General features: G+C 31.1%; 1 protein-coding gene across 1 annotated transcript; it reads right to left on the reverse strand.

The window, feature by feature from the left end:
- Positions 1 to 10,599: 10,599 nt before the first annotated feature.
- LOC129321938 (heavy metal-associated isoprenylated plant protein 35-like) lies at positions 10,600 to 12,698 on the reverse strand. Its single transcript, XM_054967945.1, has 3 exons — positions 12,485 to 12,698; positions 12,306 to 12,381; positions 10,600 to 11,829 (listed from the first exon to the last, which is right to left on the reverse strand). The coding sequence occupies exons 1-3, from the start codon at positions 12,551 to 12,553 to the stop codon at positions 10,928 to 10,930; spliced, it is 1,047 nt and encodes a 348-aa protein (XP_054823920.1). The 5' UTR covers positions 12,554 to 12,698; the 3' UTR covers positions 10,600 to 10,927.
- Between the last annotated feature and the right edge of the window lie 12 nt (positions 12,699 to 12,710).

Below are 12,710 nucleotides of genomic sequence, written 5' to 3' on the forward strand. Positions count from 1 at the left end.
AAAAAAGACATTTTTACCTTATATTTAAGGTGAAAAAAGATTTTAAAATTTCACTTTGTAATTAGAACAAGAGAGGGCATGCACCATAGTTAATTAAAAAAAATCACGTCATGATTATAAAAATATTTATTTAATAACTGAAACTAGTATTCTAATCATATCTGTAAAAAGATACATCAATTATGTTTTAAGTTTAAAATGTATTTTTTATTTTTAATAATAAAACCATAATACTAGAGCATTAGAAAGCATAGAAATCACACATAAATAAAGAGTAAGACTTATATACTTGATATACTTATATTAAATTAAATCATGACTATTCCACTCTATTCAATCTCGTTATATTTCATTAATGATCATTCCTTTCTATTTAATCATAAACTTTTAAATACACTCTTAATGAATTAATTTAATTAATAATAAAAATTTATCATAAAATAAATAATTTATAAAAGATCTATATACATCTCGATTTAATTAAATATAAGCATTTTAAGTATATAAGTTTTCCTATAAAAATTTTGTAGTGACCAGAAAAATTGAAAATGCAAAATTTTTTCAACAAAACAAAAACTTGGGATGAATTATTTTTTAATGCCCTGTTTATCTTAAATTCTTTACAAGCTAAGAGGGGAAAGATGTCCGGTCTCTGTAGAAGCCTTCTGAATTTTGTCTATTAATCTTTAAAACATTGAAACTTCAGATTTGCTTTTTCTGTCAGCGAAAAAAGAACTTCAAGTTTTGAATCTGAAAAAAAAAAATTAATCACTTGATCCCTATTATTTTTGACCCACCTGTAATTTAATTTATGAATTTAATTTTTTATAATTCATTTCTTATAATTTTAACTTAATTATAACTCAATTCTTCAACTTTGCCTATTAAAATTTAGTCTCTAAAGTTTTAGCCATTTAAATATTAGTTTCTATATTTTTAAAAATAAAATTATAAAAATTAAAAATATCTTCAACCTTTAATATTATAATATTTAAAGATTAAAAGATTAAAATTATCATATTTTAAAATTTTAATACTTATAATATTTTAAACTTTTAATATTTATAATATTGACAATAAAATTACTAGTAATAAAAATTTTATAATATTTTTAAAATTTATTACTAATATTTTAAAATTATTAAACCCTTTTAATATTTATATACTTTTATTTTTATAATTTTATTTTTTAAAATATAGAGATCAATATTCAAGTGGTTAAAACTATAAGGACTAAATTACAAAAAAATATATTTAAGAATTCAATTATAATCAAATTAAAAGTATAAAGATTAAATTATATTGAATCAAAGTTTAGAGATTAAATTATAAATTAGTTAAAATTATAGGAACTAAATGATTAATTTTTTTTAAAAATTCATTCATCCTAATTTAGAAGAGGCTTTTAGATAAAATTATACATATTAATAAAGATTATTAAATATACTTTATAATATTATTTTTTAAAAAAAGGATATTAAATTTTAAAAATACCTTTAATATAATATTACTTTTGAAAAACAATATTAAAGAGAGAGACTTAATAAAAAGACTGATATTTAAAAATCATAATTAATAAAATTTTATTTTATTAAAATATTTTATATTTTAAAATGTTAAATCTTTTTAAAAATATTTTACTTTCTCCATTAAAAAATATAAATATTTTTTAAGGAGTTGGATATTTAAAAAATTAAAATATTTTTAATTTTTTTAAAGTGTAATCATTACCTTTTTTTTAAATTTATTGATAATAACTTTATATTTATTATAAATTATTTAATAAAAATAAATATAAAAAGATAAAATTAATTTAATTTCACGTAATTACTTTATTAAAAATAAAAATTAATTAAAAATATTTTATATTTTTAAATAGAAAAATATAATTTAGGATTAAAATAATATTTTTATCGGTATTAAGTGTGCGTTTGGTTTTCAGTTTGCCAAAAGTTCATTTGATAAAGCTCATTTGATGAAAGTCAGTTTAATAAAAGTCAGTTGTTGTAACGAAATTTGTGTTTGGATATATTTTTTAAAAGTCAGTTTAATACATTGAAAGTTGTTTGGTTTGTGATAGTGAGATGTGCTTTTGAATGTGCAATTACCAAAAAGGACATTGATTTATAATGATTTATAATTTTTATTATACAAATGTAATATATTCAAAATATTTAAAAAATGTAATAAAGATTATAAATAACATAAATTTTGATCTATAATGCTAAAAATTTGATCTCTAATTATTTATATTTTTTAATTTGTAATTTTAAAAGATGTAATAAAAATTTGTAATTTTTATTATACATTAATGCTAAAAATTAACATGATTAATTACTCAATTTATAATATTAAAAAATTGATACCTAATTATTATTATTAAAATGATAATTATATTTTTTATGAATTAACTATTTTTTAAATAAAAAAAACTTAGGGTAGTATGGTCAAATAACATCCTACTTTTCAAATTCACTTTTCAAAAGCTTCAAATAGTTACGTTTCAGAAATCCACTTTCAGCTACTGTTTGAATGTACTTTCAGGATGTACTTTTCTGTCAAATATTCTACCCAAACAACTTTTAACTTTTTGAAAGTGAAATTTTACTTTCTGAACGTGAAACGGAGGAAAACCAATCCTAAGTTTTTCTTACGGTGGCGTGAGGAGAGACGCATTTTCGACCACTCATAAAGCTAAACGTGGACGAAAGCCGTTATGATCGAAGAGGGAGGATAGGAGTGGGGCCCAACATACCTGCTTGGTGGAGTTTGCGCGTTTCGAAATCGAAACCTACCTCCAGGCTCCAGCTGGCACCTGTCTTAGATGTCTAATATAAAACTAGTCAACTATTCTTACTAAATTTGGCAAAAAAAAAAAAAGAAGGTATTCTTACTAAAAATAAGTTTATTATACTACGTTTAGTTTTATTTATAATTATAAGTTATTTTTAATATATTTTATTAAAATTAAAAAAATTTAAATTTTATTAACTCTTTTTTAAAATGATTAAAATGTATAAAATCTTTTTAAATTTTAAAACAGTTATATATAATCCTACTCACTTTTAAAAATTTAAAATTAATTATCTAACTTTTAATTTTATTTTTTAGAACACCTATGATTAATTAACTGTTATTTTATTAATATAATTATTCTCATGTTAGATTAACGCAATGCATATGTGATATGACACATGATATGAAAAAATATTTTTATTATTTTCTAACATAACTTAAGGAGAGACAAAATTATAATTTATATTTTTAACACATATGATAATACTCTTATTTTTTTTAGTTAAGCAACTTTATTCTTATTTTTCATGAATAACACAATTTAATCAATTAAAACAGTCTTTTATATTTAACAAGTGAAAAAAATATTTAAAAATTGTCATTAATAAGGATCATATAAATAAAATTTATCTTTTAATACAGGAAAATTATGATATTTTACAAGTTGTTTTTAACAAAATTAAAAATTGATACAAAACATCAAAATCATCTTGTTCTGAAGCTGTACATTCTATTTGTAACAAATTGGTAACATATTTTTTTTGTTTGAATAAACATTGAAAATTTCGTTCAAAGAAAAAAAAAAATGACAGCTACAAACAAATAAGAGTATGAAAAAGATAAATAAAGTGGATAAAAAAATTTATATGACTTTTATTAATGGAAACTTTTAAATATTTTTCTTTTCAGTTGTTTAATATAAAAAGTTGTTTTAACTGATAAAGAATAATAAAATTATAATTTTTTCTTAAATTATCTTACTGTTAATAATGAAAACACTATCACTGAACTAAAAAAAATGAAAATATCATTATGTGTGTTAAAAGTAGAAATTACAATTTTACCCTTCCTTAAAATGTGTTAAAAATAATAAAAAATATTCTTTCATATCATGTGTTATGTGTATTACATTAATAATTTTTAAATATTTTAAAATAAAATCAAAGGTTATGAAAGTTAATTTTAAATGTTGAAAGGTGAGGGGGTCATATGCAATTACTTTAAAGTTAAGAGAGTTTTATATATTTTAGCCTTTTAAAATTTAATAAGCATGAACATCTACCCTTAATAAAGATAAAAATAATTATTTTTAACAATTTTTTATAGTATTTAATAATAGCAGGAATGTAAAGATAAATAAAAAAAATAGTGAAATGGATTATAAATATGACCAAAATTAATATTCTCTCTCTACTATATAAATAGGATCATAGAAGTATTTAAATTAAAATTATTTTTTTATTCAAAGCTAACTTGTCTACAAATGTAAATCCTTATGACTTACTATCAATTTGATTGGGTATAGCAAAAATGACTAGTTTTTTACAATATAAAAAACCAAAGTTTGAATCTCGATTGAAAATATGATCACATTTAATGCCCAATCGTATTTTAAAGGGTATTGCCTCAAATAAGAGAATGCACGATAGTAATTAAAAAATTCTTATGACTTATGAATTTCATTTTATTTATAAATAATGTGATTTGTTAATTTTTATGAAAAATGATAATTTAATTAATTTATTGTAATTGAAAAAAAATAAAATGATAAAAAAATCAATATGAGATTAAAATTCTAGAGAGACAACATCTCATGAAATAAAATAAAGACTGTTGTCAAAAAACTAATTTTATTTTTTTTGGCCAACCCCCGGGCGCCACATGACGCAGCCATCGCCCCTGTGAGGCTCTGCCGCAACGGCACATTCTCTATTCTCTAATCCATTCAAGCACAATAGTGAATGTGAAATCTGATCCAATGTCCAACGAGGATACAATACAAGCACAACGCTCCCTCGCTTGGGCTAGCAAACAACTAATTATTTAAAAGGAAAAAAGTGAAATAGATAACTAAAAGAAAAAGTTGATTTGGGCACGCCAACTGGGGAGGAGTCAAATCCACGAGTTTCTACGATATGAAACAAACCATTGAAATTGCCAGTAGTGATCAGGATTTAAGCAGCAAGTCCTCATTATGAGAGTGAAATGGCCTTCCCGTCCTATCTAGAATTTTGACAGGGCCAATGTTGGAAAGCTTGACACCTCGAGAGGCTGAAGTTTCATCGTTAATTTTGTTGGGATTTCGGCAAAACAGAGTTGTATTATTATTGGAAACACATATCAGGAGGTAACAGCAGCAAAATTCCCATGACAGTCATTACTCATGTACCTAAGCACGCAATCAGCATGTCCATTGTATCGTCCAAGATCTGACTGAAGAAGCTATCAGACGGAAGATGGATGTTTCAGCATGATAACGTGGGATGTGGATTCCTAAATCCTCACGCACCCAGAAGGCAAGAAGGCAGATTAAATAATAGCCAATAATAGTGATAGTAATACTACTTCTAGTGCTGGTGGAGGTGCTGGGGATATACTCATCTTTGAATAGCAACTACTAGGTCACTGTCTCGTATCGAAAGGCCTCGAGAGACGACAGAGCATGTCACAAGAATTGAGAAAAGTACTTGCCACTTAACCGGGAAAAAAGACAGCCATTAAGTCAGATCAGATGCGCTCAACGTTACTGTTCTTTAGACGCAGTGTGTGTGGATTGAATGTACTATTCACCATTAACCCTATCATCAACATCTGCTCCGTACCTGACCGGTGTGATATATGTTTTGATTTGAAGACCCTTGGCCATGCTCTCGCAGCATGTGTGGAGAAAAAAGCACGTAGACAGTTAAATAAGCTCATCCACTAGCCCGGTTAATTATATCAGCTGATTTGCTACACATACGTTTGTAGACAATGTGGGAAGAGATGCAAGGAATAATGCTTGGACCAACTTCTGACAACTAGTCCCAACAATAACTACATTAAAAGTTTCAAAATCGTGAGAGGGTGAGAAGGGCGCAATTTCCAATTGCTTTCAGTGAACAGATTCAGACAAGAGACTTTGCATATGATCTCAAAATAAAGTTTGCCTCAGGCGTCCTTAATTTGCTTGATTAAGTTGCAAGTAAGCGATGAAACATGGTTCGGATAAAATAGAATTTGACCAAAAAAAAGAAGAGGAAGAAGAAGAAAAAGCTAATCTGATGTGTTCTAATGAAATCTAGACAGTGCCGTAAGGAAGTAAGAATAGTTGACACATGATACATACCATTGGACTTTTAACTAAGAACTAACAAAAATGTGGGAAGAGACAAATTCCACTCCACTCGTGAATTAAATGAAAACACCAACTTGACTTCTATGGACTCTCAAAATTATACCTTAATTCCATAAAAATACAAAAATGTCCTCCAGTAGTTTTTTGACAACAAGCATGCGTTTTCCAAAAACACCGAGACCACAAAATACATGTACTTACCTGAGCAATATCACCAATTGCTTGGGGTTATTTCTCCTCTCCAAACACCAAGTTCAATAATCTTTTTGCCAATTTCACATGCAACTTCAGAGCGAGTTCTGTTGTGATGACAGAGCTCTCTTGATGAAATAACTAAAAATTAGCGAGTAACCTATAGTGATCTTGAGGCCTAGGAAAAAGTTTCAAAGAAATTGTTTCCTCTAAAGGGAGAAGTGTTGCATGTCAGCTTCAATTTAGCAAGTAATCCAACAGGCTTTCCGCATGCCTGGAGATAGAAATTTCGGGCAATTTGTTAATACTCGGCAGAGTCAAAAGTGTGTGTGTGTGTGTGTGTGAAATTCATCAGAATGTTCCGTGAGGACCAAAGGAAGCATAGGTGGGATGCCTTGGTCTATATGGCACAACAATTAATGAGTGAAAATCCAAGATCAAACACACGGGTCTAAACTAGTCAGACACAGTTTAATGTTTGGCTGCATTAGCTACATTACATTATTGAATATAATGGATATCGTGTTTATGAGGATTTCAAAATTGAAAATTGCCCGATTAATTGGAGCTGTATTTGGTCATTAGTCTTGATAATGAGCTGACCATAAAAAATTTATATGAAATCATTAATTAACATAATTGTAATAATTAGCCAACTATGCACTATGCACTATGCTGTTTCAATTTCATTACCTACGCCACAGTACAGTCAAATAAGCTTGCAACGAAATATGAGTAAATGAGTTGTCTACCGACTTAGATTGAATTCAATCCTCTTGAAGTTGTAGTTGATGGCGGGCTTATTATTGTCGCTCAACCATGAAGTCGAACCATAGATCCTGTATATATAATGCGCGGATCAAACAAGCCAAGAGCCAATAGATGGATAATTGTTATAGTTGTCCTCAGAACAAAACAAATAGTTCAATATACGATACTAATTTTCATTCCAAACGGTTGATAACCTATAAAGTGAAATGGGAGAGGTCATCTCACACGTCAATCGCATGCTATATATATATATATATATATTACGGGTCCTATAAAGTGCGAAAAAATAAAACGTAGATATTATTTCCAATAGAGAGGTCGCCACAACGTTAAATCTGTGTTATTAGCCCAACAATTTCACGAAAAAAATATGATGGAAGGGGGCTCATTGAGGCCATCAAGACGAACGGCATTTTAAGATGAGATGACGAGTATTTTGATGAGCCTATGCAATCAACAAACACGAAGAGAACTGAAACGAAGATTGTTGAAGAAAATTTGACCGAAAAAAAAATGAATTAGAAAGTTAAAACGCATGGTACTTGAGAAGAAGAGTCATGAATCGCGCGTTCATTTTCGCCCCGTTCCGGGAAAGTGACATTGAATGCATTAGATATTTTCCTTTATTGCAGAAAAAATAAAGATATTTACTTTCATCTTAAGGCGCTATTTCTTAATAAGATAATAACAAGGTAAGATTATAAATAGGCCTCGGATAAAAATTAATTTATACATAAATTTCATGAATTTGTAAAAATATAGTTAAATTTCGTGAAATCTGGTTGTAATTAATTTGCTGTATAAAAAGAAATAAATGAGTTTAGACAAACACTTCATTGACTAGCATGTTGACCAGGTTGAGGATTTCCTCTCTTTAGTCTTATGCATAGGACAAAGAGAATATTTTTTTATTCTATTTATAAATCACCTCATTAAATTTTTAACATGAGTTTCCCCTCTTACCCTCCATTGAACGGTGGAGAAAGAAAATATATTATTAAAGTATATATATTTAATAAAAATAATTAAAATTTTATTAAATTTTAAAATAAAGTTAATGAGTTTTAATGTTTTCTTTAATTTAAATGAAACATATTAAGAGTGACTTATAAATAAGACAGATGACAGTGCATACTTCCTTCGAACCACAATATAAGACATCTTCTAGAAATCTTACCTAATCTAAAATATAGGGTATTGGTTAATTGAATAACTTTTATATTTATTTTTACAACTGTACTTCTACTTCAATTATTACCTTTTTTTTAAAAAAATTATGTATTTAAATTTTAATTACTATTATCAAGGCTCTTATATCAAATATTTAAGGAGGATATAAATAGAAAGATGTTGACATTTTTAAGAATTTAAAATTTTAACTAATATTATTCATAAATTATAAATTAATTATGACTTATATTATGGTTTAGAGGGAGTATATACTAAGATGTGAACTTTAATAAATAAATAGATTTAGAGGAGAAGTGAATTTTCACAAAGGTAGTTATAATCCGATCTGCTCATTTTTTGCGGCAAGTGAGTTAGAGTTAGATGTGGTGCTCGGGATTTTTTAAGGATTTTAAAAACTATTCTGTAGAGTTACAAATTTTTTTATATAAAATATTTTTAAAAAAATTCTTTTTAAAATATGTGTTAAATATTATATTTTATAATATTTTACGGTACTTTAAAAGGAATTATTATTTGATCGGTCACTTGCCAACCAGTAAAAATATTTTTAAGAAATATTAATACTTTAATATTTATAAATTAAACGTATTAATAAATAAATATTCAAAATTTTCAATAAGGAGAAAATAAAGTAGTTTTCTCAAGCGTAATTATGGGTTTTTATTTTATCATTATTGTTTGTAACCAACCACATCATTTAATTAATTCATAGTATATCCTTGTGCATCTCCTCTCTCTCAATTTTCCCCTCTCACAAGAAGTGTCATCGAGGTTTTTCTACACCCCAATCATAGAAAACAAATTGAGTGCACAGTACATGGATTATTCCCGATTTTGAAGTTCTTAAACCACATCTACCAAACATGTATTGCATCTTCGTCTATGTCTCTCTTCTCAACAAATCGAAACCCATTTCACTTTCAACGATGGCGAATTAAGGGCTGATAATTTGCAGTCAAAGTCAAAATGAATTAAGTGGATAAGAATGTGGACTGGATTGAAGGAACTAGATTCGTTATCAGAAAATGAAATCTGGGGATGTGTAGTTTGGAGGATACCTGTTCCAGAGGTGAATTGTGGATCCTTATAAGGAACTACGAACAGTCTGCTTATATTATTATCCTCTTGGATGATTGCCTTGGACAACCGAAGTCCAGCGAATCCGGTCTCCTCAGGGAAGTATAAGAATATATTTATGAAAGTTACGTATGGCTTAAAAGTGTCCAGGGAATGTCAGACATGCCTGGGGTTGATAGGAGGACCAAAGCCATAAAGAGCTTTCCAGAGATTTAAAGAAAGCTGTGAACACGTAAATAAAATTGAAAAAGGCTGGATCCACCATAACACGCTGGGCAGGGGCATGGGTGCTTTGTCTGCCTCTGTATCCTTCTGGGATTGAAAATTGCCCCAAAAGAAAATGACGTGCTCTTGAAACCGAATCTCATCGCCATTCCTTCTGTTACTTACCCTTTATTTACGCCGAGTGCGATCAACCAAACTAACGATAGAAATGGAGGAATCAAAGCGGAGTCTAGCTATCTCTCGAGTCTTGAAACAAAATCAGCATAGGCAAGGTGGTGAAATAAATATAGCAAAAGGAAGCTCTTTTTTTTTTTTTTTTTGCCCCAAAGGGGTTTTCTTCACAAGCCAACTGGTTATTGCTTTTTAAAAGAAAGCTTACTTAAACCTACTCTGTTGCATTCGATAAGCTCGCTAGCTGAAAATAACAAACTGGAGATTCAAATAAAGAGGAAAGAAAAAAGAAAAGCTGAGCGTACACCTGCTAATTCTTTTAGAAAAAGAAACCCTTTCCGTTGAGGCGAATACTAATTAAGTAATAATCTGTATTTTTCCTAATGAAAAATCAAAGTAGAGACTAGAGACAACAAATCGACACATTGTTCTTTGAAAGAAGCCCCCCCGGCAATAATTTGCATCAGTCTTTAGACACGGAAAACCCACTTCACAGTCAACATCTGTATATGTATATGTTCTGAGGTTGATTCAAGCGGCCCCGTAGTCCACACAACCATTGGCGAGCAAGATCCAGCAAATGGCGGGTGCAAAACAAAAGCTTCCAGCATGACACGTTTCAAGATACACAATTTAAATGGCCAAAATTTATTTGTTTCTTGCTTTCGATTCGCCTATGCTAACACAAGCTACCTTAAAGTCTTGTCCATGGACCCATTTTGCCTTTAACCGACATTAAGCATATATTCCCAACAGCCTTCTTCTCGCCCTAATTAGCCTATGACAATAGAAAAGCAACAAACACAAAGCAAGGTGGAACAGTGAACACCGCGAAGCAGTACGTGAAGGATAATCATATTTCTACATCAGAATTAATACGGTAATTAATTAGAGCAGCAGTGGACAAAAACTGGACACCCAGAGATCCGCGGCCATTTATTTTACCCGTCTTCCCTCTTTTCCCCTTCATGCTGGAAACAATCATGGAATAAAACTTTTCTCTATCTTAAAGCACGCTGTGACTTTAAAATTAAAACCCCTCTATGATATCTACATGCATTATAAGAATATATTCCCACGGCCATACGAGGTGTATGTGGCATGTGCTAGATCTTTCGTGAAAACTCCAGATTGGCCCTTCCATGGAATCATCACGCGCAGTGCCTCTCACATGACTGAGCATGCGTTTGGATTTTCGTCGCTAAAGAACTCGAATGATGAATCAGACTGCTGTGATGTGCCCGCTTCCGAATCGTACAGTGGAGGCTCCATTCGTGTCATCCCCGGATAATGCACCTGCGCGTATGAATGCGGCTGTCGGGCCGTATAATACGCCGTGCTGTAGCTGCTGCTGGGATACGCTGTGTGATGGCTCACAGTGTACACCGGGGGTGAATTGTAATGTGGAGGATATTGAGCGTACATGGGATTACGTGGAGGGCTCTGATTTGCTGGACTTGGAAATGGAACCGGAACTTGATCATGGCCTTGACCTGGGCCCCGTGATGGGTTCGCCGATCCAGCGCCTGCCGGTGCATCACCTCCCGAGTGTTCGCCAGCGTTATTCCCTTCATGCCCCTTCTTTTTCTTCTTTTTACCTCCACTGCCAGAGCCGCTTTTTTCATTCCCCGGAGTTGCTTCATTTTCATTGCCAACTTGCACGGCGATGCTAACTTTTTTCCCGGCCACCAGCGACCGGTCACCGCCCGGTGATATCACTGGTTGCTTCACCTCCGGCTTCGGTTCTTGGAACTGGACACCGGATTCACCGGTTGGTGGTCCTTCATTGCTATCTTTGCCGGGGTTTCCGCCTTCGGCATCTTCGACTACTTTGACAGTCTCTTTTTCGGTATCACCGCCTTGGTTGCTTTCTTCCCTGCTTTTTGGGTCGGTCTGTTTCTCTTTGTTCTCTGGTTTTGGCTGCTTTTTCTTTTTCGACTCTGCTTTTTCGGGCCATAACTCTGCATGCTTCCCTGTTTTTATCAATTTCTTAATCAAAGTTTCGCTGTCCACGTTCCCCGTTACCACGACTTTATGCTGCCTCAAATCAATGTCTATACTACAAACACCTGGGTTACAGGTAGAACGAAGATCATATTAAGGGCTAGCTTCAAATTTGAAAGAAGACGATACTCACTCATCAGATCACCCAAAATAGTAAAAAGAGCACATGAGAAACAGAGAACGTTTCGAAAAATGAGATGTATCATGCAAGCAGGGAGCGGAAAACTGATCAGGAGCTCAGAACTAATAATATTGTTAGAGAAACATGGGCCAAAAAGCATACCCACATACATACACACACACATACATACATATAACTCAAAACCCTGATTTCCACTGAAATTGAACAGATATTAAAAAACTAGCCAAGGAATATTGCAAGAACAACTAAAAAGTGAACTGCATGAAGAGGCAGTGAGTACAGTGCAGGATTTGAGCAAACAAACAAAGAGCACCGCTTTGTTGCCAGAAATCGAGAAGAGTACATGTGAAATCAAAGAGAAAAATATTTTGGAGATGATTTGGGGGGCTAACAACTCACCATCAATACTCTGGAGAACTTTCTTGACTTTCCTTTTGCATCCTTCGCAGTGAATGGAAACTTTCAACACACAAGTCTGAGGAACAGAGCCACCAGATATTAAAAACCTTTAGACTCAGGAATTTGGATTTAACCAGAAGAAAAGGATTTAACAAACGGTTGCACAGTGATTGATTTACCTTACACACGAGGGTTTCTGCTTGTTCTTCAACTTCTCTAACCTCCGCTTTTGTTTCCGTTCCAGCCATTCCGACTTGGAAGATTGATTCTGGACTTGCTTTCCAGAGAGAGAAGTTGCAGGGAAAGACTATAGTCTATAAAGCAAATTCAAAGAGGGCCTCAAAACTTTGGTCCGTAAGAATAAATAAAGTGGGGCTTTTATGAAGTGGAGGGACGCTGTAAATT

The sequence above is a fragment of the Prosopis cineraria genome, unplaced genomic scaffold, assembly GCF_029017545.1.
Source record: "Prosopis cineraria cultivar Desert tree isolate PC_DT_omini unplaced genomic scaffold, ASM2901754v1 PC1, whole genome shotgun sequence".
Lineage (NCBI taxonomy): Eukaryota > Viridiplantae > Streptophyta > Magnoliopsida > Fabales > Fabaceae > Prosopis > Prosopis cineraria.

What these genes read in the sequence shown, in the direction of transcription:
- LOC129321938 (XM_054967945.1), bottom strand. Translation starts at nt 12,553, where the DNA reads ATGGCTGGAACGGAAACAAAAGCGGAGGTTAGAGAAGTTGAAGAACAA. An exon ending in CAGAAACCCTCGTGTGTAAG is followed by an intron (nt 12,382 to 12,484) that starts GTAAATCAATCA and finishes TCTGTTCCTCAG; the next exon opens with ACTTGTGTGTTGAAAGTTTC. An exon ending in AGTTCTCCAGAGTATTGATG is followed by an intron (nt 11,830 to 12,305) that starts GTGAGTTGTTAG and finishes CCTGTAACCCAG; the next exon opens with GTGTTTGTAGTATAGACATT.